This window comes from Athene cunicularia (assembly GCF_003259725.1).
Source record: "Athene cunicularia isolate RWA chromosome 1 unlocalized genomic scaffold, athCun1 chr1_part1, whole genome shotgun sequence".
Lineage (NCBI taxonomy): Eukaryota > Metazoa > Chordata > Aves > Strigiformes > Strigidae > Athene > Athene cunicularia.
The window spans coordinates 69,424,719-69,451,485 of NW_020799091.1; the positions used below are offsets into that span (position 1 = coordinate 69,424,719).

At 39.1% G+C, this 26,767-nt stretch overlaps 1 protein-coding gene across 20 annotated transcripts in view; it reads left to right on the forward strand.

The window, feature by feature from the left end:
• INPP4A (inositol polyphosphate-4-phosphatase type I A) overlaps positions 1-26,767 on the forward strand; it is a 97,653-nt gene that overhangs the window by 59,497 nt on the left and 11,389 nt on the right. For 14 of the 20 annotated variants that reach the window (XM_026859685.1, XM_026859657.1, XM_026859712.1 and 11 more), the window contains 11 exons: positions 1,690-1,873; positions 3,210-3,428; positions 4,557-4,830; positions 8,288-8,320; positions 14,251-14,423; positions 15,843-15,966; positions 16,794-16,920; positions 19,115-19,255; positions 20,766-20,863; positions 24,773-24,885; positions 25,236-25,390. In XM_026859685.1, coding sequence (XP_026715486.1) covers positions 1,690-1,873; positions 3,210-3,428; positions 4,557-4,830; positions 8,288-8,320; positions 14,251-14,423; positions 15,843-15,966; positions 16,794-16,920; positions 19,115-19,255; positions 20,766-20,863; positions 24,773-24,885; positions 25,236-25,390 — 1,641 coding nt within the window. The remainder of the gene's footprint in view (positions 1-1,689; positions 1,874-3,209; positions 3,429-4,556; positions 4,831-8,287; positions 8,321-14,250; positions 14,424-15,842; positions 15,967-16,793; positions 16,921-19,114; positions 19,256-20,765; positions 20,864-24,772; positions 24,886-25,235; positions 25,391-26,767) is intronic. The other 6 variants (XM_026859730.1, XM_026859758.1, XM_026859766.1 and 3 more) reach the window with 2 other exon arrangements.

Sequence of the window (26,767 nt, forward strand, 5' to 3'; positions counted from 1 at the left end):
CTGTATGGCATAGCAGTACTGGGGAGTGGTTGTTCTCTGCTCCACTCAGGTGGGTGACCAGAGGGACAAAAATAAGGAAACTCTTTCAAGAATCCTTTGTGCCTTTTATCCTTTGAAAACAAATCCCTCATCTTTTCTTGTAATGGAGCTCAGACAGATACTGGGATTAAGCTCCCCCCCCCTTGCCTTAATATGAGTTAAGGGACAAGAACTGGTATTTGTGGCAATAATTTTAAAGTGTGCCCCATGCAACCCTCGTCTTACCTCACAGACACACTGCGGAAATTAGCAGCATTGCTTTAGGGGTAGCAGAGGAATTCACACTCCTCAGAGGTCATGGATCTGAGGTAACCATGCCTGGAAGAGAAAATCCTCTCTGTGTAGTTTCTCAGCGAAGCTGTCTCCCTTGAACAGTGCTGAGATCGGTGCAAACACTAGGTCCTTCTGTGCTGTTACTGTGCTGAAGCCATTCATGACTGGCAAAAATGACTAAAATTAAGATAATACACAGTTGGTGTCACCTCATGGTTGATGCTATGCCACGAATGGCAATCATGCTTTGTCACAACTGCAGCTGATGTAAAGGCCTCATCCTTGTATAGCTCTGCTGCTGGGAGTTAAAAACCAGCGTATTGCCTGGAAAGGGAGTAGTGGTGGGGTAGGCTCCATAGTTAACCAAGAGCACAACTTCAGCTTAAAGTAATGTTCTCAACTAAAAGGCAGCTTTTGTGAACAGCTTTTCTCAGGTAGGATTAAATCAGCCTTTAGAAGTGCTGTTCTCTCTCCAGCAGTTACAGAGGGAGTCCAAGCATCTGTCTTGGACGAGATAAGCAACTTCTGTAGACATCTAAACTTAGGGGACATAAATTATTTTCCTCTACTGCCAAGTAAGCAGTTTTAGTGGAGCTGCAGTATTCCCAATATAAAGATAAGTTTTATTGGTGTAGTGTGCTTCCTTTACTATTTGGAAAAAGTCAAAATTTGGTATTGCTTTTATATTGTTACAGCTGAGTTTATAATAGGGAGAGTTGTATCATGTTCCTAGTTTAGTACAGTAAGCGTGTCCTAACAGAAGCTACACCAGGGACAGAGTCCTTGGATTAGCCTGGAGATAAACTTTGCCGTTTATGTATCATGAGATTGCTTTTGCTGGTGTGACTTGCATCAGGCCTGCAATAGAGGAAAGGATATACTAACAGAAGGATTTTTTTGTTAATACCACAGTGTTTGCATTATGAATCTGGGTGGCATTTCTGTGTTAGGAGGAGTGCAGATTTTCTTTTAATTGTGCTAGCAGCTATTGTGATAAAACAGGTTTGTAAACCAGGCCTCAACGAAGTGTCTGTGTCGTAAGGAGAGGGAGAGCGGGGCAAGCTGTCTCTGCAAACAGTGGTTCTGTATCTGATGGCAAAATCTATCACTCACGTTCTCCTCGGCAAAACTGTCCCTCTGGTATACAAGCTCTGCCCACAGTCCCTTGGGATTAGTAAATCTGCATCTGAATGCCTTCAGTAAAGGCAGAGAAGGCTCTAGGATCATGTTCCTGCTGTGCAATTGCCCACTGGCCTTTCACTGTTGATTGCTAGCTTAGGTAAATTTTTGTTGTCTGCCATTAATTCCCCAGCATGTCACTGTAATACGTGTACCGCTTGATTAATTTTTCCCCTAAAATCAGTCTTTCTTTTTCAGCACTTCAACAAGTTCCCAGTCTATAATATACATCCCACAGGACATTGTTAGAGCAAAGGAAATTATTGCACAAATCAACACCCTGAAAACGCAAGTCAGTTATTATGCGGAACGGCTCTCAAGAGCTGCCAAGGATAGATCAGCTAATGGCCTTGAAAGAACACTTGCCATCCTAGCAGACAAGGTAGGAGAATAAAGCATTTCTATGCTGAAGCACAGTGTATTTTTTTTCTCCATCTCTATCTTTAGTAAGTTTCCTTGAAACATCTATTTGCCTTGTTCAGTAGTATATTGTAACGTGTGCAGTCCTAAAGAAAAAGCAAAATCAGACCAGCCTTTAAAATTCGCTGGTTTTTATTTAGGTTTTCTCCTACTTTGCACACTCGTGCCTTCACCTCCTCTTGAGAGTGTAGTGGAGAGCAATGTCCTCTTGTTCCTCTGTTCATTCATCATATTCCAGAAGTGTGCATTCTTCACTTTCTTTTATACCCTTCTCTCCATAACCGCCTGTTTTATTTTAATGTTCCTCTGAGTCATCTGTCAAGCAGCAGCATCTGGGCAAAAAAAGTTAATGAAACAATTCTGTATTTTTCCACTGACAAAATAAGAAATAATGGTGACACAGCCTTTGCTTGAATTCTAGTGATGTGAATCACTTATTTCTTGGTGGGTACTAACAGAAACCAGACTGGACCCACAGCTGCACACAATCTTATTTACAAGGACAAAAAACGAAATACAGTTTTACTGACCTCTTCTGGCCCTGAAGCAGATCTGAAGGTTGTAAATGGCAGTAATGGCCAATCAGCTTGCCATAAATTGTCCCAGTGGAGGGGGTATGCATACAGCTTTGTAGAGCGCAAAAACCAATGTGACCCTACTGTAACGTTCGCTCTAAATGAGTACAGTGTGTGTATAGCTGATCTGTGGCATTTTCTACAGCTGGACAACGTGTATATATAACACAGTAAGGGCTTGTTTGTCTCTTTCATTTAACAGACACGCAGGCCAGATACTTTTCATATTCACATCACTTATAGAAATCCTTTAATACAACACCACTAAATAAGACAGGAAACAAGTTGCATTGATTAATGAGTTATATCTTCAGCCCTCCACTTTAAGTCTTGTTATGATTTCAGACAAGATGGTGGAGATTAAGCATGGTCTCTGGTGTGGCAGCATTGTGTGGAGTATAAAAATGTCTGCACATTGTTCTATGTTTTCATCAAATGGACAGTGAAGTGCAAATAAAGGTGAATTGCACATTTATTAGCGAAATTTTCAACAATTGTGAGGCTAGTATACTAGTACAAACTTTGGAAACGTATCATTTGTGTTTTGGTATTCTATTGCTTTTTAAGGCTGTTCTGTAAAATTATTTAAAAGGTACCTTAGAGACTCCTAAACAACATTTAGTTTCTTTTACAGAATACTAGTTACTCTTTTTAATTTCTGTGAAAGATTATGGTATAACTTGTGTAAAGTTGTTAAAATGTGGGGGATTTATTACTTTTTAGACCAGGCAACTTGTCACAGTCTGTGATTGCAAGCTGTTGGCAAATTCAATCCATGGACTGAATGCTGCAAGGCCAGACTATATAGCATCAAAAGCATCTCCAACTTCTGGAGAAGGAGAGCAAGTGATGCTGAGGAATGATCAAGATACACTTGTTGCCAGGTGGACAGGAAGAAATAGCCGATCTTCTCTGCAGGTGGATTGGCATGAAGAGGAATGGGTATGTTTGCTTAGTGGAATGATTAATATTTTCTTCTTTCTAGGTTTGTTTTTTTTTTTTACTGTGTTCTTTTGTTTATAAGCTCTGTGACTGCTCACCAGATATCCATAGGATGAGTATTTTTGAGGTATTGGTCATCTAGCAAGGATGTTGCCTTTATCCTATGCTCAGTACTCCTTGACATGGGGATACAAACAGCTTTAATAAATATTTCTGGATCTCTGAAACAGTGGAAATCATTACAGTGGGATACATGGCTTTTCTGAAGTCAGTTCCAAGGGAAAGTAAACAAAGTGAAAAACTGACTGTAGTACAAAGGGCTTTTACACTTCTCCAAAATAAAGCCTATTTTGTGCATATTAGCGGTACAATTCAGCCTTCCTATTTTTATTTTCATCTAAATATTTAGAAGTTGCAGTTCATCTCTGTTTTGATTAGGAACAGCATTTTAAGACTTTTTGCACAAAGTATTTGAATGGTTTTTCCCTACCATGCTGCCAACTGAAATGAGAATTGGGCTGTGTAAATTCTGTCACTGTGTAACATAAACAGAAGTTAATTAAATCTCAAAAATAGTCAAGAGCAATTAAAACAATTATTAATATTGTGAAATATCAATTTTGAAATGAGATACAATTAATTTTGGAACTGGATTCTTGCTAGTTTTCATTGTTTTGGCAAAACACACAGTAATGAGATACGAATAAAGCAAATTCAGTTATTTAGGTAGTAATACAATACAGTAATTTTATCTGTTATTCACTGAGTTATATAGAAAAAAGAGATGTGTGATTTTATCCAATTATGTCAAACATGAGTTTCAAGAATAAGTAATAGTGCCAACTAGAAATTGAAATAGAGGTACTTAAAATTGTTCGGCAAATTTACTTAGAAAAAAGCTTTGCAATTTACCATACAAGTCATGTTGCTACATAGAGTTGACATGTTAGTATACATTATTTATATATCCAGAATTTGTGTGTGCACAAATGTAAACATAATAGCCCAGAAGAGACTTTGCAGAGGAGTTCTGACTAGAATCACAGGAGAAAATACTGCCAAGAGATTTGTTATCCAAGGTCTTTTTTCTTTTTAAATTGAGAAAGAATTTTTATTTTTATTTTTAAGGAGAAAGTTTGGTTGAATGTTGACAAAAGTCTGGAGTGTATTATACAGAGAGTGGACAAACTTCTCCAGAAGGAGCGCTTGCAAAGTGATAGCTGTGAAGATGTTTTCCAGTGCGACATCAGCTGTACTAGTAAGAAAGGTAATCGGGACACTCGTGCCTACTGGATAAATCCAGAAGATTTAAATGAGACCTCATCATCCTCACCATCTTCATCATCCTCACCACCACCTTCATCCACACCATCCTGTGCATGCCATTCTCTCAGAAAGACAAGTGCGTATGCCAGGCGCTGCTTCTTGCTGCTGCTCTCTTGCTGTGTGCTGGCATCATTCCTAAGCCTCTGCTACATCTTTCTGTGTGTTTTTAGTTTAGTGGTGGTGTTAAGCACTTAGGCAGAAAGTGCTGGTGGTGTACAGGGAGCTGCTAAGACCATTACTTACTTTGAAATCCCGATCCTACTGAAATCGGTGCCAAATCCATTGATGACATGGCATTTGGTTTTCACACTGGGTGTTTTAAGCTGGTAAAACTGGTTAGCATATGTCAAACACCACCTCTGGTAGCTTTACTGTTGGCTTCAGCTTCTTTGCAGCAATCAAAGCTTATTACAGTGAACCTCTATAAAAGATAAATAAAACTTGAGAGAAGTCCAGGCACTACAGCAACACTAACGGTCCCAGCTGGGCTGCCAGAACATAGGAGTGGAGCCAAGCAGTTCTATTAGACTGAGCTGAACTTGGATGAACCTACTGGAGTTTAAAGCAAATTTTAACCCAAATTGTCAAAAACTGTGGTGCTGAGAAAGGTATGAATTGGCAGTGCAAGCTCTCAGTGGAATAATCCTGTCAAAATTTGAGGTAACATCAGTGCTGGATTAAGTCCAGCATAATGCCACGGGTGTGTGAATGAAGAGATATCCTTAGCACTTAGGTTGACAGTTTTGCAACCATGCATTAAATTTCAGAATTATTTCATTTACATAAGTAGTTGTTTGGCTTATTCTCACATTCTTTACATGTGGTTACTATGATTTGGCCACTTAATAAAGCAGGTGTGCCAAGTTAAGCTATAGAAAGATTGATCTGTGTTTTCATTTCCTTCTTCCTGTTCTGTCTTATCATTTGATGGGCCTTTGTCCTTTATGTGCATCTGTGACTTCATGTCCATTCCATTGTTAATGTTGCAGTGGAAGGCAGTACCTCAAAAAAAAAAAAAAAAAAAGAAGTTAAAATAAATGGTTTTGTATTAAAATAAATATTTTTGTATAGCTTTGTAAATGTTACGTATGTTTTGCTTAGTATCTTAAATGACCATGTTTTTCTAGATCAGATTGACTTTTTTGTGTATTATAAGGGAACAGAAGAGTTGGTTCTTGTTTCAGAACGTGTTCACTATTAATCTTTGACTTAATTTCTTCTACCAGTTTGATACCTTTAAGTGTTTTTATTTGCTATCTAGTTTATGTGAAGTTTTACATGTATTTACATGAAAGTTTTATCAGTAAGATTCAATGCACCTTCATATCAATGATTAAAAGTTGTGACCTTTTAATTTTGAAAAAAAAATAGGAACAGTTTGTGCTGGATGATACCAGAAGCTCTTCCCAAGACAATTTGATGCTGAAAGCATCTTACAATCATTTTCTTTAATTTTCAGTCAGTCTATTAAATCTACTCTGGATCTTGACACTTATGCCATATAAAAATGGAATTAGCTGCACTTACCTACCAAAGGTTTTGTTTGTGCCAGGAGTTTCTGTAACCTTTCCCTGCTGTTCCTCCAAAATAGGAAAAAAATCTTTCCATTTAATACTCAGAACCTGAGACAGAAACATTAAACCAAGAAAGGTAGCAAGCTTTAAAGCTAAGGGGCTTGCTGCCATTTTCCAGTGCAGCCTGAATCTAAGGGCTAGATCTGAAGTCAGCTAATGTGGGGTGAATTTAACTTAATTAGAGAAAATCCTGTTTCTTAGGTATCTGGTGCAAACATTATAGATCTTAATGAGCAGTTTGAATTGCACTTGGGAAGTTTATTGTAAGCCAGGATAGGCTGAGTACTTGATCACATTCCTATCAGATGTAGTTCCTAATTAGTGATCAGTATTTTGACAGAGTAACAGGTTCAATACTATGAAGAAAACTGGTCTTACAGAAATCACTGGGAATTTTCCATTGAGTTACTTCCCTTTACTCCACACCAAACCCAGCCTGTTAAATGATTTTAAAGGAAGGTAGACTAGATAAAAGAAAGACTTTTTTACAATGCAGGTGGTGAAACACTGGAACAGGTTGCCCAGAGAGATGGTAGATGCCCCATCCCTGGAAAGATTCAAGGTCAAGCTGGACAGGGCTTTGAGCAACCTGGTCTAGTTGAAGATGTCCCTGCTCGCTTCAGGGTGGGATGAACTTTAAAGGTCCTTCCAACCCAAACTATTCGATGAATTCTCTTTCACTGTCACTTTCCACAACTGATCATGGGAATAATTGAGGGACAAAGAAGATCCTCTCTCTAAGTTCAGAATCAAAACATTTTAAAGTTTTTTTCCTTGACATGGATTCAAAGAACTAACACTTTTTCTGTTAGTAACTCTTGAGGTTTTACTAAATGACACTGAGTGGAGAGGCAGCCAGAAATTTTCTTGAAAGCCATGTAAGAACCAGCAAACCAAGATAATTCCAGAATTGGCAAGAGAAAGGCAGTCGAATGTCATTGAAGGACTTTAGAAGATCTCTCTATTAATTAATTAATTTTTGTGAAAGAAAATACTACCTGAAATAGTAGAAGGGAGACTTCAGAAATTATTTGAAAATTTATTTTTAGTGTAGGCTTGGGTATTCATTAAAATTGCATGGGGGCATATAGCTTCTTTAATGAACATGATGAATTTTAATTTACTGAGGGGTTTTTATCTGGGATTGTCTAGATCAGCTAATTGTCCTAATGCATACAATTGAATTTGGTATTTTCTGTTGTTATTTTGATATTCATAATTCCTTTACTAGTGAGTCTAGATATAAACAACAGAAGTTTAAATCCTGTTAGCTTAATAAACTACTTTTCATTAATGCAAGACTTGCTATAACAGGGTATATATTATTTTTTTACTATTGGCATTGCACTGTAGTGTATTTTCATCTGACAGCTTGTTCCTCCCACTGATGTGAGTGTGGAACACTCACAGGCTTCACTGGTGAGGTTTCAGTCTTTAGTTACACTACACAAACATTAGATTGTATATTATCTCAGAAATTGTATAACAAATTTGTCTAAGATAGCAAAGTACTGTTTCTTTATTACTTCTGTGTTGTGGGTGCCTTAATGTTATTTTCTGTTAAGTGCATTGAACTTACTGCTAGTCTTTTGCTATTCTGTTTAGCAGCCTTACTGCCAGCTTATTTTATAATTGCATTAAAACAGTGGTTCTCAAATTGTGCCCTGTGAATTGCTGGGAATTGACAGTGCACTTGCTGACAATCCGCACAGAGCCCCTGAGCTAGCAGGTACTGGCTTTCCTCCAAGTCCCCATCTAGGTGTTCCTCTGATCAGGAACAGTGGAGTGGAGGAGACAGCCCATGCCCTCAGTACCTGCAGGCAAAGGAGTATCTCTGCTGAGCTCCTCTTCCTTCGGTGAAAGTGTTTGAGAACCCTGGAATTGAGCATTTGTGTTGCTTATATTTAGACTATGTTGCTGCTCCTTAATCATGCATGTTGCCCCTCCATTTCTGTGCAGATTGCAGCCCCGCTCCGGAAGAATCTGGCCCAGGTATGTGCATTCATGGCTTCTGCTTCTTCTGAAAATTGCAGGGGGTTTGTTCATAATTAACAACTGAACAACTACCTTGCTGTTAAGACTGACCATTTTGAAATGGTAATGCTCTGCAATATCACGTGAGTTACCTAAGCATATTGGGAAGTTACTGTTTCCTAAATAATAGTGGAAGGGGGTATCTGGTAATGTCTCATGTCCAGGTATGGGAGAGCACTTGTTCATTGGTCTCTTTGGTTTCTCCACTTGATGCATTTTAGCAGCTGGTTGTAGGTGACAATGATTTGAGTTCTGTTCCAAATGTCCTTGAAGTCTGTGAGAGTCTGACATTTCAGACATGCCCTTTCATATGTACTGTTGAGCTGGCCTTTCTGAATGAGAACTCGAGCAGAACACAGAGCAGTCAGCAAGGCTGATGGAAAACCTGTTGTGACTACAAACCAAGCACTGTTGGACATTGTAAATCTGATGTTTCACAGTACAGAATTTAAGAGACTTTCATCCCACTGTTAGCCTTTCCTCTGTCCTTCTATTTCCACACACTTGCATCTACTGCAAGGTCTGAACAATATGCCTCTGTAATACGGCACTCTCCCAACTAGATGGCTGTAATTTCTCCCATTTGAGAGCAGTTTAATCTGAGTTCAGTGAAGGTTCAGTCTTTGAGCTGTTACAGCGTTGGCTCCTGGGTTTAGTGAAACTAATGAGAAATAAAGTCCCAGTGCAGGTATGATTTTCACTAAGTATATTAATGTTCTTCCCAGCTATCCACCCTCTTTTCTTCTATCACTAAGAAAGTGTTTTTAATCAATAAGAGACTCCACAAGTTTTTAATGGAACATCCCTTTAGTTTTTGCAAAATATGAATGTGGTGCATAAGTGAATGCTATTCATTTATTTTTTAGATAGGAGAAATTACAAGCAGTCAGGTTACCCCAACTGGGTACCCAGATATACACAGAACTGCACCTTAAACTTAAGTGACTGAAGCTGCAGTGTAGTGAAGCACTGAATACTTACTTCCCGCTGAAGCCAAATGTGACATGACTGTGTGCTTAAGTGTGTTGCTCATTGTACTTTGCTAGATCAGGGCTAAGCAGCTGCCACTTTTTTAATAAATCTTTTTTAGAGATTGTGAGTCCTTGCAACCCTGACCTGAACCAAGGGCAACTGCAGGTGCCCAGTACTTTTAATTTATGGATGCTAGGGGTTTTTTTAATATGAAGAGACTTAGAATATCTTTTTCAGAGCTCTGGAAGACAGTTATTTTAATAATATTTTTATTGCTCTGAAGAAGAGAGACTCTTGGGGGGGGGAAAAAAGCAAAAACCTTTCCCACTTGTCATTACATCCTTGATTTATTATAGGCCTTATGTATTAGGTTCTCATAACAAGACTTTTTTATAAGATAGTCTGTATTATGTAGAGTCAGAGAAGGTCCACTATGGGAACTCATAGGCCTTTCCAGCATCTCTCTTTTCTTCTTTTTTTTTTTTTTTTTTCCCCAAATGCCACATTTCAAAGTGTACGTTAAGGTTGGTCAGCAGCAGTCATAAGAAAAATAGCAAAGACTTACGGGGTGTCATAGTTTAACCCCAGCCAGCACCTAAGCACCGCACAGCTCACTCCTCCCCACTCCCAGTGGGATGGGGAGGAGAATTGGAAAAAAGTAAAACTCATGGGTTGAGATAAGCACAATTTAATAACTAAAAGAAACTAAAATTTAATAATTTTATAATAATATTAATGAAAAATAATACAACAAAGATAAATAAAACCCAAGACAAGTGATGCACAATGCAATTGCTCACCACCCACTGACAAATGATGGAGCAGTGATCTGCCCCAAGCCACGGTTTATGTACTAAACATGAAGTTCAGGTCAGCTGTCCTGGCCAGGCTCCCCCCAGCTTCTTGTGCACCTCCTTGCTGGTAGAGCATGGGAAATTGAAAGCCCTTAACTTAGGATATGCACTACTTAGCAACGACTAAGGCATCAGTGTGTTAGCAACATTATTCTTACATTAAATCTAAAATACAGCACTGTACCAGCTACTAGGAAGAAAATTAACTCTATGCCAGCTGAAACCAGGACATGGGGCCAAGTCTGGTCCTTATTTGCCAGCCAGAATTCAGTTGTAGCTGTCTGAGTGGAGACTACAGGATTTGCTTCTTGCTGTACAATATAAAGCACCTAAAGCAAATGCCAGGCACGCTGCCAGTTTGTACAATGCTGGGTTTTACATGGAATAACTTCTAACATGAACTAGAAACCTCTGATTAAAAAGCAGGATTTGTGTCCCAGACATACCAACAGCTAGCTTGGACTATATCTCCAGCTGTTGTAAATCTGTAACAACTTGTTGCATCTCCATTGTTTCAGGCCCTATGCCCAATCATCCTACCCATGAATCTGCTCAGTGGAGTCTGTAATTGTTTCAAAATGTTCTGGTCATCTCCTAGAACATAAGATCAAAACTCAGAATAGGGTCCACATTAGAATTAGTGCCTCATGGTGTTTGAAGGTCCCATTGATTGATTTGATAGAAAATGTACTTTCAGTAATAAAGTTCTGTTAGGAAAACTAATGAGGGGGAAACAGAAGGATGGGAAAATCTAGGTAAAAGTTGAACAATTAGTCCTTCTACATTTATTTAAATGCTGCTGTGTTCCAGACTGATTTGAGCCTGGGAGTGCAATTCCTTTTATTTACTGTTAATAGCAACTACTGTTGACTAAAAAATTAAAAGAACACAGGTGACACCTCTGTGAAGTAGGTAGCAAAAAGCATTTAGAATTTTTCAAACTGACAAGGGTTTGTTTCTTCATGGCTGAAATTTTTAAACTAAGAGAATACACAGTACAGAGGATTTTTGCTCGTTACCCTGGATGAGCCACTGAATTGCATGTGAGTGTTGAGAGAAAAAGACATCCAACACTTGCTTTATCTTTGGACAGGCTGGTATACCACCATTGTGCTTTGTGATTGCCACAGATAAACATATCTTTCAAATGAAGTGCTGCCAGACACACCACAATTTTAAATCTTCACTGAGTTAATAACTATATACATGTATGTATATCCAAGCAATGAGATGATGATGATATACTGGAAGATCTTTGTGGTGGGCTGACACTGGTTGATTGCTAGGTGCCCACCTAAGCAACTCCATCCTCTGCTCCTCAGCTGGATGGGAGGAGAGAAAATACAATGAAGAGATCGTGGGTCAAGATAAGAACAGGGAGAGATCGCTCACCAATTACTGTCACAGGCAAAACAGACTTGACTTGGGGAAATTAATTTATTACCAGTTAAATCAGAGAAGGGTAATTGGAAATAAAAACTAAATCTTAGAACACCTTTCCCCCACCCCTCCTTTCTTCCTGAGCTCAACTTCACTCACAGTTTCTTAACTTCCTCCCCCTGAGCAAGGCAGAGAGACAGGGAATGGGAGTTGCAATCAGTTCATCACCCATTGTCTCTGCTGCTCCTTCCTCCTCAGAGGGATGACCCCTCACATTCTCCCCCTGCTCCTGAGTGGGGTCACTCCCACAGGAGACAGTCCTCCATGAACTTCTCCAACATGAGTCCTTCCCACAGGCTGCAGTTTGTCACAAACTGCTCCAGCATGGGTCCCTTCCATGGGGTGCAGCCCTTCAGGAACAGACTGCTCCAGTGTGGGTCCCCCACAGGGTCACAAGTCCTACCAGCAAACCTGCTCCAGTGTGGGCTCCTCTCTTCACGGTGCCACAGCCTGCTCCAGCGTGGGCATCCCATGGGGTCACAGCCTTCTTCAGACATGCACCTGTTCTTGTGTGGGGTCCTCCACAGGCTGCAGATGGAGATCTGCTCCACTGTGGACCTCCATGGACTGCAGAGGCACAGCCTGCCCTCTCACCACGGGCTGCAGGGACACAGCCTGCCTCACCAGGGTCTTTACCACGGGCTGCAGGGGAATCTCTGCTCCAGTGCCTGGAACACGTCCTCCCCCTCCTTCTTCACTGATCTTGGTGTCTGCAGAGTTGCTTCTCTCGCATATTCTCACTCCTTTCTGCTGGCTGCAATTCTACAAGTTTTTTTGTTCCCCTCTTCTTAAATACATTATCCCAGAGGTGCTACCACCATCACTGATGGGCTCGGCCTTGGCCAGTGTCTTGGATCCAGCTGGCATTGGCTCTGTCAGACACAGGGGAAGCTTCTAGCAGCTTCTCACAGAAGCCACCCCTGTAGCCCCCTGCTACCAAAACCTTGCCACACAAACCCCATACAATCTGTCAGTTCTTTCTGTCATTCTCATTTGTTTATATAAAAGCTCTTAAATGCAGTAAGAGAAACAGTGTTAGTATCATCTGTTTTGCTTTTCAGGTGTTCACGTGGCCATGTTATAGCATCTAATTTATTTTGAGAGAAAAATACTTAATGGAATACAAAAGACAAGCTGTAATTCCTAGCCTGTTCTTTTGAGGTTTCCTGCTTTTGGCAATGGAACAGAGCCAAACAACTTCTCCTTTTTGTAGTTTATGAGGTTATCTATCTACCACATAGAACAAAAGCAAAAAGGATAGTTCTGTTAATCTTGTCAGTCATGTTTCTGTTAGCAGACTTCCATAGTTCCTCTCTTTGGCTGGCTATCAAAGAAACATATATTATTATTAGTAGCTCTTAGTTCTGCCTTTGAGTCAAAATCCCAAACAGCTTCCTTTCAGGGGCTTGAAGTGCCCCATTCATGCAGGTCCTGATCTGTATGTTGCCTTGTTCCTATAGCCAGCCGGGCTGAGGGTTGTGTGTGTTCTGTTTGTGAGCTCCAGTGCTTTTTAAAAATAAAACACACTGTCCTTCATTTTAAAAAGAGAAGTGTTCTTCTGTTTCTGCCTTATGTTAAGGAGGGCAAAACCAAAGCACTGTTCTATTTTCTTTTTATATTGCAGAGAGAATGGATTTTGGTATAACATCTGAATAATTTTTAATAACAGTTAAGGAAATGGGTTTTTAAAATCGGTGGTTAAGACAAAAGATGAAAGAAGGAAAGAAAGGAAACTGAGCTTGTGGGACATTTTAAGGCAGAGCGTTTTCTTAAGGAGAAGGAAGGCCCAATGTTTGGGGTACTAAAATAGGATTTTGGCAACCCAGTTTCGTTTCTGTGCTTCCTGTGTAGGACCTTGAACAAAGTTCCTCTGTGAAGTATCTTGTGTATTTCAGTGGAACTGAACTAATTCCAAGGATCTGGCCAACACCCATCTAAATCACTAAATGTTTCTTGTTAGCTAGCTCTAAGCCTTCAAAATCACTCAGCAGACAGAAGATACTTACCTATATGATTTTTTCACCTCTCTACCTTATTCCTGTGCTACAAATGATAAGTAAGAATCATTGTACATCACCGAAATGCAACAAGTGTCAATAAGGTGGTGAGGCACGTGAATGATACACCTATGAGTCCACAAAAGGCAAGATATTTGGGAGAAATCTCATTGACAGAAATGGCTAAGCAGATGTTCACTATTTCTGTTATACAATGGACTCCATACTGTCTGTCCATTTATGTGCTGTGAAAGGGTGTGTTTGAACATGCAGATGCAGTTATATACATGTATGTATACAGATATTTATGTTTCTGTTATGCTTTCCAAATCAGCTATTGTGTAGCCTATTCTGCGGGCCCAAATCTGGGTGATGTTACATGCTCAGGAAAGTCATAACAGCCTTACAGAGTAAAATTCCCAATATTTTCCTCATGTGATAACCACTCTGTAAGATTAGTAACAAGTAGGGAGTAACTAGCCAGCCAAAATAAAACAAGTCCTAAAAGTGAAGATTTATCAATACCTTTGACTTGCAACAGGAAGTTTCCTCTTAATGCATGTTTGTTTGTTTCAAATAAAGTACTTATAGTGCTGCTGATTTTTTTTTTTTTTCTTTTAACCAGGTGAATGGAGTGAAGCTCTTTATCCCTTGCTGACAACACTCACAGACTGCGTAGCCATGATGAGTGACAAAGCAAAGAAAGCCATGGTCTTTTTATTAATGCAGGACAGCGCCCCAACAATAGGGCTCTGCCTGAGCCTTCAGTATCGCAGGGATGTCGTCTTCTGCCAAACTGTAAGCAAGTGAATATGAATGATTTGATTGCACTTTGACGTGTGGTGGAGTTTATATGAAATTACTGAATTTCGTATGAATTTCTGAAAAGATTGCTCTTTTCAGAATTTTTCAGATCTGTTCCACTCTTGGGTTTAACACCATGATCTCTTCTTGCAGATTGTGCTATCCTGTCCTTACTGGTCACTTACATGCATTTGACAATATATAACATATGTGTCCATTGGACATCACTATTTTAGAAAAAAAATATTCCAGAACTAGTTTCTACAGAAACAACCATTGCCTTCCAGTGCCACCAAACTAAAACCAGAAGTAAGATGTGAAAAAGAGGGAAGAACCACCATGAGCAGAAAGGGTACTCCCTCTGTTACCTTTTGTTGTTTTCTGTGTGAAGAAAACCAACAGGACCTGTGGTACCTTAGGAAAAAAGTCCAGCTACAGGAAGAGAAATGAGTGCTGCTTTTTTAACTAGAAGCTCTGTTTCAGGGCCTGCCTGGGGTGTCTTGTGTCAGCCACTGACTAGCAGATGTCTGTACTAAAAAACCTTCTACATTTCTTCTGCCCACCACACTTCTGTGGTGTGTCTACTTCCCCATGAAATGAGTATCTCATTCATTTATTTCAAACAGCTTATTTCTTGGCTGTTGTTTAGTAGGGCTATTGTCCCAAAATGTAATATCTCATAAATTCGGGGAATTTTTTGATACAAAACTCACTTCATATTGCAGATAATTTTTTAACTCTGTGTTTTGAACATGTTTACCCATCATAAACAGAACTTTATTCCCTTCTGTTTATTTTTGTAACAAAGTCATACACCTGTGTACATAGCATATAGCAATCACTCAGGAAATTCCTTTGTTGACAGCGAATTAAGACTAGTACTGATCTTAGTACTAGGTCTTCAGGACTTTGTCTTCAATATCTCATAACACTACAGTTTGAATCTTTGCATATTGCAAAGTGATAATTCATTTTTACGCTTTCTCAAAATGTCTTATTTTTTTAAAAAAAAGTAATTTATTCATACTGTCAAAATTCATGATCTGGAACTAGCTGTGTTGCTTTTTCATATGTAACAAACAATTCTCCAAGGAGACTCTTGTAATTCCTAAGTTGTAGGCCCTAATACAAGGTGTCCAGAAAACAAATAGGTGTGAGTTCAACAGCAGTCTCATTTTGGGAGAGCTTACAAGATGAAGGCAGTGTGCCCTAAATCTGATTTTATTAATGTTTTGGGGTTTGGTTGGTTGGTTGTGTCTCTTCAGCTGCAAGGAAAAGAAGAGTGACATTTAAGGGAAAAGAGCATCAGTCTTACAGATTTTATGACACCTCTTATATGTGATACTGTTTCTGTTTGGGGCTGAGGAGCCCTTTTTGTCTTGAATCATTTCACTCTTGTTTTCTTTCCCACAGCTGACAGCTCTCATTTGTGGTTTCATTATCAAGCTGAGGAACTGCCTGCATGATGATGGATTTCTAAGACAACTCTACACCATTGGCTTGCTGGCGCAGTTTGAGAGCCTGCTGAGCACTTATGGTAAAGACACAGGGCCATTGGGTGGTATTAGCTGTTGAGTCAGCAAATTCTGCTTCAATTTGGCTGCAGCAGAATGTGAGTGTTTAGGGCAATCTGCAGCTCAGATGCAAAATTATTTTGAAAACTAAATGCAAAACCAGATTATATCTGAAGTACTTAATTAGCTACCGACTCTGAATTTCTTGGCATTTAAATTAATTACTTTTGAAAGATAAAGTGTTCTTGCCTTATAATACAATGTCAAAGGTTTAAAAAAAAAAAAAATTTTTTTTTCAAAAAATAAATGAAATTAAAATTCTGGTAAACTGAAAGAAACTGTGCCCAAAATACACTTTTTGAATCGTCTTGACCTCCTGTAATCCTACAGTATGAAGTGAGATTGAAGAGAGGATACAAAAAGGGAAAGTACTTCACTCAAAAGTGTTTCACTGCTGTGTCTGAACAGCCATCTGGATGCCAGTTAGGGAATGTTTTACTGAACAAATCCGAAATACCTTGTAACTTTTCCAACACACTTTTCCAAGACAAAGGTTATCATGACAGTGCTGAGAAGTACTTAGTAGCATCGTCTAAATTGTAAAATCAGCATGTAATCTACTTGAAGAACAGTGAGCTGTGCTATGTAATTGGTGTTTTCCATATTTGCTAAACTCATAAAGTCAATCATGACATTGTCTGTAGGTCAAGGTGAAGGCCTGGGCTCCTGAGCCTCTTCATCCATAGAACTCCTTTATGAGAGCAGTGACCTACAGTTGTCATCAAATTGATAAAGGGAAGTTGTACATAACAAGTAATGATTATGGTTCATTTTTTCCTTCTTGATTTAGGTGAGGAGTTGGCAATGCTGGAGGACATGAGTTTGGGAATCATGGACTTGAGGAATGTAACCTTTAAAGTAACTCAGGCCACATCAAACACATCTACAGACATGCTGCCAGTCATTACTGGAAATCGGTAAAAAAAAAAAAGTGGGGAGAGACAGAGCAGGGAGTGGGGTGGGAGTGCAGATGGGAGAAGTAGTGATACTGTACTTGAAATTAATTATGTGCTTTTGTACTGTGCTGTTTTTCTCCTCAGAACTTCAAAGAAATGTTTTGAAATGGACTTAAACATTTTTATCGGTGTTTCATTTTACAGGGAGCTAAGCTGAAAAGGGATATATGGCAAGGCTCAAACCATGCAGTATTGTTTTATGGATAAATGTCATCTTGACGTAGCCTTCCACAGTCATAAGCCAGAAGTATTCAATCTTTTATTAAGCATTTGTGCTGGTTTTAAATTTCAGACTGACTTTTCAGTCTGATCTCGGTGCCTGAAATTCCCTGCTGTTGATCAGTTGGTCAGTGCTTTAGTGCATGCCACGTTAGCACAAGGGGACCTGGAACGTGAATCAGGGCTGCAGCTGAGGTGAGGCCTATTTATGATCAATTTCAAACTATCAGGCCCAAGCTGGCTTTAACTTACAAATGCTTGTGAAACACCAGACTGCTGCTCATTCTGACCAGTTGTCTGAAAGGAGATATTTTCAAGTTTGAGCTCAAAAGCAATTTTTGTTTTAAAAGTCTGAAGTAACAAACATTCACATCCTCAGGTAAAGTGGAGTGGGAGTGATCTGTTACAGCATTATTATGATGGGAAGCATTTACAGCAGTCAGACTTTCAGTTTGAATGCTGCAGCCTGCTTATCAGCTGGCCTTGCCCTGGTTTCTGACATGGGACTGATGGGCCCCCTGCAACAGTTCTTGCCCAGAGGGAGCCAGTTCACAGGTGGAGATGAAACTGTGGAAGGACAGAAGCCTCATTGATTTTTTTTTAATGTTTCTGTATTTCAGACTCTTTAGAATATTTTAGTTTTTAATCTGATTTCTGGAGGAAATAAGGCTTATTTGAGTACAGTGTGCTGTACCAAGCGTCACTGGAGCTTTGACCAGCTTTGTCTACATCTGAAGAAGAGCTAGAATTCTCAAAGATAAAAACATTTAGAGGAACTTCGTTAAGGTTCACATGCAATGAAAAGTGCCCCTACTGAAGGAGGGCTGCAGAACAGTCATGTGTGTTAAGGAAATTCCTGAGACCTGTGGAAATGGCTGATAGCTAACAGAAAATTCCTTTCAAAGACAATTTTTAGTTGAAACTATTAGCTATAGGGCACTAATCAGGAGGAAACCACTCTTCATTAGCTTCAGGTCTGATAGTGTTGCTTATTATTTGGCTGCCTAGATTTTACTCAAGAAAGAGAAGAAAGAAATCATGCAAACTACTGGAAGCTTTACATTTAGGGGTGAAAATATCTTTTTGCTTTCAGGCATAGCATAGGCTTTGTGTGTCCATCCAGTGTAAATGTGGAACAGGCCAATTTTAATTACCTTAGTATATACCCAGAGCTCGTTTACTATACTAGAGAGTATATGCTGTACTTGAGAGTTCTGCACTGTAAAGACTTGGACGTAACACCAAGGTACTGCTGCTGATAGGCTAACACACAGCACACAAACCACAGCAAATTGTGTCTTGGCAGTTCCAACAGGGTAATATGACATAACTTAGTCTGCACTGAGGTTATGGGATAAGTTGTTTTACCTCACATTTGCCATGAGATAAAGCATATGCAGCACTCTTAGCTGGAGCTCAGCTGACCCAAGGTAGCCTGTTGTGCTGCAGAAACAGCTTGTAGGTCTGAGTCCTGTAAACAGTGCTTTTCTTAGTTTCCCCTTCAGTTTATGCTTGGGTCACTACTATCATTGCCTCTATCCTTCTATGTATCCTTTTATGTAGCATCACTAGCCTTTATCACTTTAAAAGAAAATGTACTTTACTCTTGATGAGGTGGGGACATACCAAAATTTGACTTTTTCTACCCTAGTTGTATGAGAACTTCAGTATTAATGAGCAGACCAAAATCAGCTTTTGTCAGGAAGTTGGCCTATCTGATTGAAATGTCCATGAGGATATAACATCAACATTGTAGGTTGCTCAAGATTTGTTTTTGAACTGAAATCGAGCTTTTCTGATTGGGAGCAAGCTGTGGCAGTTCCTTAAGACTGCAGTTTTGTTATGTTCTAGATGTTACCCCTCTTTACATAAATAACACATTTTTGGAATATAGTTTTTTGATCTTTATGTCTAATAGCTGTTTATTTATTTGCAGTGATGGATTTAATGTGAGGATCCCTTTGCCAAGCGCCTTGTTTGATTTGTTGCCGCGAGAGATTCAAAGTGGCATGTTACTGAGGGTTCAGCCTGTTCTTTTCAATGTGGGAATCAATGAGCAGCAAACCCTAGCAGAGAAGTATGTATTCAGTCATGCATGCTCAACCTTAATGGCAGTTCAGCAATCTCCCATTCTGATGGAAGCATGTCTCTATGGAGCTGCACTGTTGTATTACTAACAGTGATTCAGTTTCTCCAATACATGAACAGGGGAATACTAAATGAAGCTGTCAAATGCAAAACAAACAGAAGGAGGTCCTGCTTTATATGGCTTATAGCTGTGGAGCTCCTTACCTCATGCGTTTGAGTCTAGTGCAGGTTTATATGGCTCAGAAATGAATTTGCAGAGGAGGAAATGGGCTGCCCAGGGAGGTGGTGGAGTCCCCATCTCTGGAGGTGTTTAAGAGTCGGCTTGACTTAGCGCTGAGGGATATGGTGTAGTTGGGAACTGTCAGTGCTAGGTGAACGGTTGGACTAGATGATCTTCAAGGTCCTTTCCAACCTAGTTGATTCTGTGATTCTCTGAGATGGGCTATTTAACACAGAGCTACTGCTTGTGACTTGAGATGTCTGTGAGTGACAGATCACTAGAAGCTCAGAGATCATTCTGAGTATTGTTGTGTGTTTGCCCTCTTGGTTTTGCACTCTCCCCTAGACTCTCTCTTCTGACCACTGACAAAAAACAGGATAATGGGCTAGATGGACTTCTGTTTTAACATAGCTTTGCAGCACTTATGTAATGCAACACTGTTCTTGTAAAGCTGAGAAACATAACTGTGTTTGCTAGGGAAACTCTTCAGTTTTGGATGAGCCACCAGACCTTCCCTGTGTTATGACCATATCCTGTAAAGAATACATTGACAGAGTGCTGCTCTAAGGGAGAACTTCAGTGAAATCAGGCACATGCATGTTGTTACATCAGCCTTGGTAACAGGGTGGAGTGTGCAGTAATGACGGTGGACAACTAGAAAAAGTCTGACAAAGGCATTCCAGCAGTTACTGTTGTCCTCTGTTGCCTATAAAGGGAACCCAAGGTGATTAGCACCATTACAGATGTCAACACTCTGTGTGTATCTATGTATCTATATAGTTAAATGAGATGAATCATGGCATTGTTGACAATATTTATTATATTCATGGTTTATTACTCCTAGATCCATATTTCTTATTTACATACCTGAAGCCAAAGTTCTCAATCCTGTCTACTGATACTAGGTTATTATTAGCTTATGAACGAAACTAGTGAATCCATTATTAAAAAATTGAATTTTGTCAAAATGGTTTACCAGATGAGTATTTAATATTGAAGGAGAGATACAAAAGCCAAAGAATTTTAAATACTATTTTCTACAAGATTTTTCTTTCACCTTCCTCCCCACTTTTCCCCTCATGCTCATATATTTTCTGTTTTCTGTAATGAATCACTACAACACTTCTCTGTTACACTTTATTCTTCATTTGAGTGGTTAGGAATTTCATGGGATGAATCTTTAAACTGTTTTCTGGTGATCATATGGCCAAGTGCAGTTTTTCAAAGAAGAGAAACTTTTTGCCTTGGGCTTAACTGTTCCCTTCTTCACACTTCAAAGGTTTGGAGACACCTCACTGCAAGAAGTAATTAACATGGAAAGCTTGGTGCGGTTGAATTCGTATTTTGAGCAGTTCAAGGAAGTTTTGCCTGATGATTGTAAGTATTTGGTTATCAATGATAAATTTGGTTAAACAGCACAGTTCAGGCTGATTTTTTTTCATTTGTTTGCTTCATGTTAGTTGTTTAAACATTGATGATATGTCAGTGTTAGTATCCTCCCAAGAAATGATGCAACTCTATTTTAATATACTAGTACTAAGTAGAGCAGATTCAAGAGGTTTAAAGGTCAGTCCTTTTTTTGATTAGGAAGATTAACCTTCCTTTTTTAATTTACTTCCACTTTTATTCTTTTAAGTGACATTATGTACTGTACAAACATGAAGCTAGGCAGTTAGATTGCTGTGAGGGGAAGACATAAAAGTGATAGATTATAGCAGCAGCGCTTTTATGTGCAGTTTTTGGTCATGTTCTCTGCACTTACAATAACCTGCACAGAGAGCAACTGTCAGTTTTTAGGAACTTAATCACTTTTCCTCTGCTTATCCTTTGGCACTTTCCTACAACTGTTGCCTTTGCAGCCAGCAACAGAGAAGTCTAGCACTTGGAAGGCAGACTAGCTACAAGCTTGAATTTTACTGGTTATATAGGAAAATTTCTTGCTTGTTACTGTTTTTTTGGGAGTCAGTGGCGTAAATGTAATTTACATGTGACCACAAAAATTGTGAAAATTCATTGATTCATTATTATTATTAGTATCAAACCTCTTGTAAGCTAATTTCATGGTCCCACAATTGCATTTTTATTGCAGAAATACAAATGCAGCAACGTGCAACAGAATAATAAGAATTCTGTCTGTTAAAGTATGTTACTATACTTTTTTTGTACTTTAATAGTTTTATTGTACTTGATTTTTTTTTTGATGCAGCTAAAAGCAGACTGTTTTTCTCCTTCCAGATTCATACTCCTGCATAATTAATTGTCTGAAATTTTAGTTGCAAAATTCTATTTTTTTATTACATAGTAGTCTAGTATCAGACTTTCTTGTAAAGTTCAAAAGTTAAAGTTATTTTTGTTCTGCTTTTCTCCCTGTTACTTCCTGTCTCTGTCTAGTCCTCCATAATAATAGTTTCCATTCAGCTCCTTCCTCTCCTTTGATTTTGCTTGCTTTTTTTGACTTCAGTCTCTTTCCTTATTCCCACACCTCTCATGTTAATCCAATCATCTTTTAGCTTTTGCCTTTTTTGCTGAAACTCCTTTTTTATCCTGCAATCTGTTTTCTGTCCAGTGATTTGTTCCTTCTCTTTTCATGTTTTTTGAACTCCATATTTATTCTCCCCTGTCTTTAAAGAGCACTGGTGCCACAACCTTAAGTTTTTACCAGTAACATTTATGCCTTATACCAGAGGTTTTTTTCTTCAAGTAACTTGAAGTTGTGAATAAGGCTGGTGTGCAGTGTTCGACAGGTGGCATTAACAGTCACCTTAACGCTAAAAGAAAACAAAATAGTCTTGTACCTTAATGCTAAAAGAAAACAAAATAGTCTTGTGTCCACCTGTCCATTCTCCCTTACTCTGGTTACTTGTCATTACATTGATCTTGCCACCTGAAATGAATACCACAAAGGGGGAAAATCTGCCCTCTGCCAGAACTTCCTTCTGCTTCACTGTTTGTCCTAGATAAATGCAGATATACTAAACCTAGTTTTGCAATCCAGCTTGGACAAATGGGTTTTGGTTATAAACATTAAGCAAAAGTTTTGATTAGAAGTGTGAAAAAAATATTGTGGGTGTGCCAGCAGGTGAGTTAGAGATGCTCTGAAAAGCTGAAACTATATGGACAAACCTGGGACTGTGCTTGTCATAAGGAAGGTCTGAGGGTGTGTTTTCTAAGTCCTCTGTGGTGATATTTAGGACATACAAAGTGAAACATACTTTTCCATGAACCCTTGTCAAGAAAAGAATAACATATTTAACTGTAAAACAGGTGGGTATTATGACTAGCCAGTGGTGTAGTCTGTGGTAAGTAGAGACAAAAGGAAAACTGAACGGATCATTCTCATGACAAGAGGTTCAGTGAAATCATTGCTGGCAGCTTGTAGGAGGTGTTCCCTTCAAGAACAGTACACCAGGAAAGTTGATTCCTGATTCATTGTCCTTGTCCCTGTACTCTTAATTCTAAGTACTGCAGAATTTCTAAATGAATTAGTGTCATAGCTTCATTAGCTCCTTGTTCCATTTTCTTGTCTTTAGAAATAGTTAGGGAGATGGTCTGTGCCTTCTTTTGGTTACAGGTATTACTTTCTTTCTAGGTGTAGAGTTCCACACAGAGTAGACAAGTATAGACACGATATTGCTAATCATACAATAGAATCATAGAACCATTTAGGTTGGAAAAGACCTGTAAGATCATTGAGTCCAGCTGTAAACCTAACACTGATGGGTCCACCACTAAACCATGTCCCTAAGCACCACATCTACATGTCTTTTAAATACCTTCATGGCTGGTGACTCAACCTCTTCCCTGGACAGCCTGTTCCAATGCTTGACAATCCTTACAGTGAAGAAATTTTTCCTAATATTCAATCCAAACTGCCCCTGGTGCAAATTGATGCCATTTCCTCTCATCCTATCTCTTGTTACTTGGGAAAAGAGATTGACATGCACCTTGCTACAACCTCCTTTCAGGCAGTTGTAGAGAGTGATAAGGTCTTCCCTCAGCCTCCTTTTCTCCAGGCTGAACAACCCCAGTTCCCTCAGCTGCTCCTTATAAGACCCTTCACCAGCTTTGCTGCCCTTCTTTGGACACACTCCAGCACCTCAATGTCTTTCTTGTAGTGCGGGACCCAAAACTGAATACAGTATTCAAGGTGTGGCCTCACCAGTGGCGCCAGTACTGAGCCCTGGAAGACACCACTCGTGACTGGCCACCGACTGGATTTAACTCCATTCACCACAACACTTTGGGCTCGGCCATCCAGCCAGTTTTTTTCTCAGTGAAGGGTATGCCTGTCCAAGCCATGAGCTGCCAGTTTCTCCAGGAGAATGCTGTGGGAAATGGTGTCAAAGGCTTTACTAAAGTCCAGGTAAACAACATTCACAGCCTTCCTCTCATCCACTAAGTGGGTCACCTTGTCATAAAAGGAGATCAGGTTAGTCTCACATACTGTTTCCTGTGAGAAGATATGCGGTCTAAAAATAAAACCTCATGTATCACCCATGGAGGGTTCTTTTTGTCACATAGTCATTTTTTAACAATGCATACCTCCTTACCTTCTTATTTCTCCAGTCACAGCTTTAGTTAGTGTCCTCTTTAAAAAAAACAAAACAACACACACACAAAGAAGACAACCTATTTAATACCTGTCGTTGTCGTATCTAACATTTAACACCTCGACCATATAAGATGATACTGAAAGCACTCTGAAATACTGAAAAATTTCAACTTATTAATTAATATTTCCACTTAGTGAAATATTAATAAACATATAGTGACAGTATAGTGTCCTGTCAGAGAGAGTGTTTCTTGTAAATGATAACTGGCCAATTTGGAGATTTATAATAGAAAATGTCAGCAGAATATCTCCAGAGCTTCTGTGGAGTCATGCATGTTCTCCTGTCACTTCTGAGGGGCAATAATTCGGGCAGTTACGTGCTTATATACAGTTCTGAACAGCGTGTGAAAGCAAGTACATCTGTGACACACAAATCAAGATACCAATCTTGCTTCCTTTGTTTACTCTGTTGTTATATTGCTATCAGATTCTGAGCCCCTGAAGTTTTAAAAAACCTGAGTGTATATTTCCAGTTGAGTTAATCAAATTTGAATTTGTTTTGGTGGTGGTGTGAAGTAATTAAGAACTGGATTAATTGTTGTAAGCTTTGATAGTTTCAAGAAAACACGATAAGTGTTTGCAACAGGCATATAAGAACACTTTCCATGTAACTTACCTTTGTAAAAGTGTTGAATACAGATAAGTAAGTGGAGTTGGTTTTGTTTGTTTTATAGGTCTACCTCGATCTCGTAGTCAGACGTGCCTGCCTGAACTGTTAAGATTTCTGGGACAAAATGTGCATGCAAGGAAAAATAAAAATGTTGATATCCTTTGGCAAGCTGCTGAGGTAATTATTAATCTAAGCATCTCTGCATAGTTCAGCTGATTTTGTGTATGCGTATGTATTTTCCACTTTTTTATTACCGGTATGTTCGAATTTCTTCATTTGCTTGCATGTAGCTTGGAAATGCTGCCAGATTAAACCTCCTCTAGAATGAGACATGGGGAGATAAAATGTATTTTCCACATTAGTATTCTCCCTGCAACTCAGGCAGTGAAGTTCTGCTCTGTCAAAGATGACGACTTCTAACATCAAAGTCCTACACAAGATTTGTGTCTCAGAAGAAATACAGGTGTGTTCTCTGACAGAAGGTTATGCGTGAGGAAGGAATGATGAATTGTATATCCCATTTCTAGATATGCCGCAGACTAAATGGTGTTCGATTTACAAGCTGTAAAAGTGCCAAGGATAGGACTGCCATGTCGGTCACCCTAGAGCAGTGTTTGATCCTACAACACGAACATGGAATGGCTCCACAGGTCTTCACCCAGGCTCTGGAGTGTATGAGGAGGTAAGAGTTTCGACTGCGTCACTTACTCCTTAAATGAGGAACCATGCAAACTGCAGAGGAGCAGTGGTCTCTGTTTCTATCAAAAGGAATAAAAAAGTAAAATAAAGTCAGAATACTGCAAAACTGCTAGAATTCATCCCTCCCTTGCATGTATTAGTGAGTTGCATATGCTAAAGCTGGTTGTCACCAGTTTTGCATCAGATGGGCTTTATTTTCCAGTGGTGAATCAGGAATTTCCAGAGAAGCATGTGAAAATGTGGTTTCAGTTAATGCTGAGCTTACAGGACAGGAAACTGGTGCTTCTTTGAAAGCGGATTAATGGTGAGGTTACCTGAACTGTTATAGCACTGGGTTTCTTAGTTCTAGATCAGGCAGATTTCTCAGGGATGACCTGTCTTTTGTTCTTGGAAACACAGACACCTGCAGTTTGCACTGGTTTGCCATTGTATTCTTTAGCAGTGAAACTGCTCACTGGGTGAAATGTCGGTATGAGTGTTTCACAATACAGCAACCAAATTTCATCACATGTCAGTGTGCTGTTGTATCAATATAATGATGTTCTGTATTCTGAAGCAGCAGAGATGTTTGCAGAACTAAATACTGTACTAAAAAAAAAAAAAATCTGTTTACTGTTGTTCAATGCCTTGTTTCAAGCACTGCTGGAAAACTCCGTAACTCACATACCAAAAGAAAGGATAAGAAATCTAGCTTTAGTCTTTATTGATGTAGTTCAACAATGCTGTTCAGTCCTGTTTTTCAACATTCACTCTTACTGAATGTACTGTACTGTGTGTCTTCTCACCAAATTCTCTAGAGTGTTCAATTCTCTTATCCTTTCTGTATGTTTTTACTGTTTGACCCTTTCTTACTCTTCAGTTACCTAGAAGGAAAATGTCTCATATAATAACACTTGCAACCTCTTACACTAATAATTTGGTTTTTATCTACATCTAATTGGATGTCACTGGACTTTTTATTTTTACTTTTTTGCTACAGTTTTTGTTGCATTGTTACAGAGTTAGTACAGAACACAAAAACTGCATTCAGAGACTAATTAAACCTTGATATTAGAAAAACAACTTTGTGAGGGAGAAGTTATTAACTTAAAATGGAGCTAAGTAGCTCTCAGATACCTTTATTTAAATTACGCAACTTGTCAACTTAGACATCTGAAAGAAGAAGGTTTGTTGCACAGTTATTTAGTAAGAATAAAAACTGAACTAGTATAATACTAGGAATCTTGTTACTTTTTTTAAATTAATTACTGAGTTAATGTGGGGTTTTTTTAATGCACTCATGGACAAGGTAGAAACAGAGCTTAACAGCAGCAGCATTGTTTTGGACCTTCATATAACACAGCATCAGATAAAAATACTG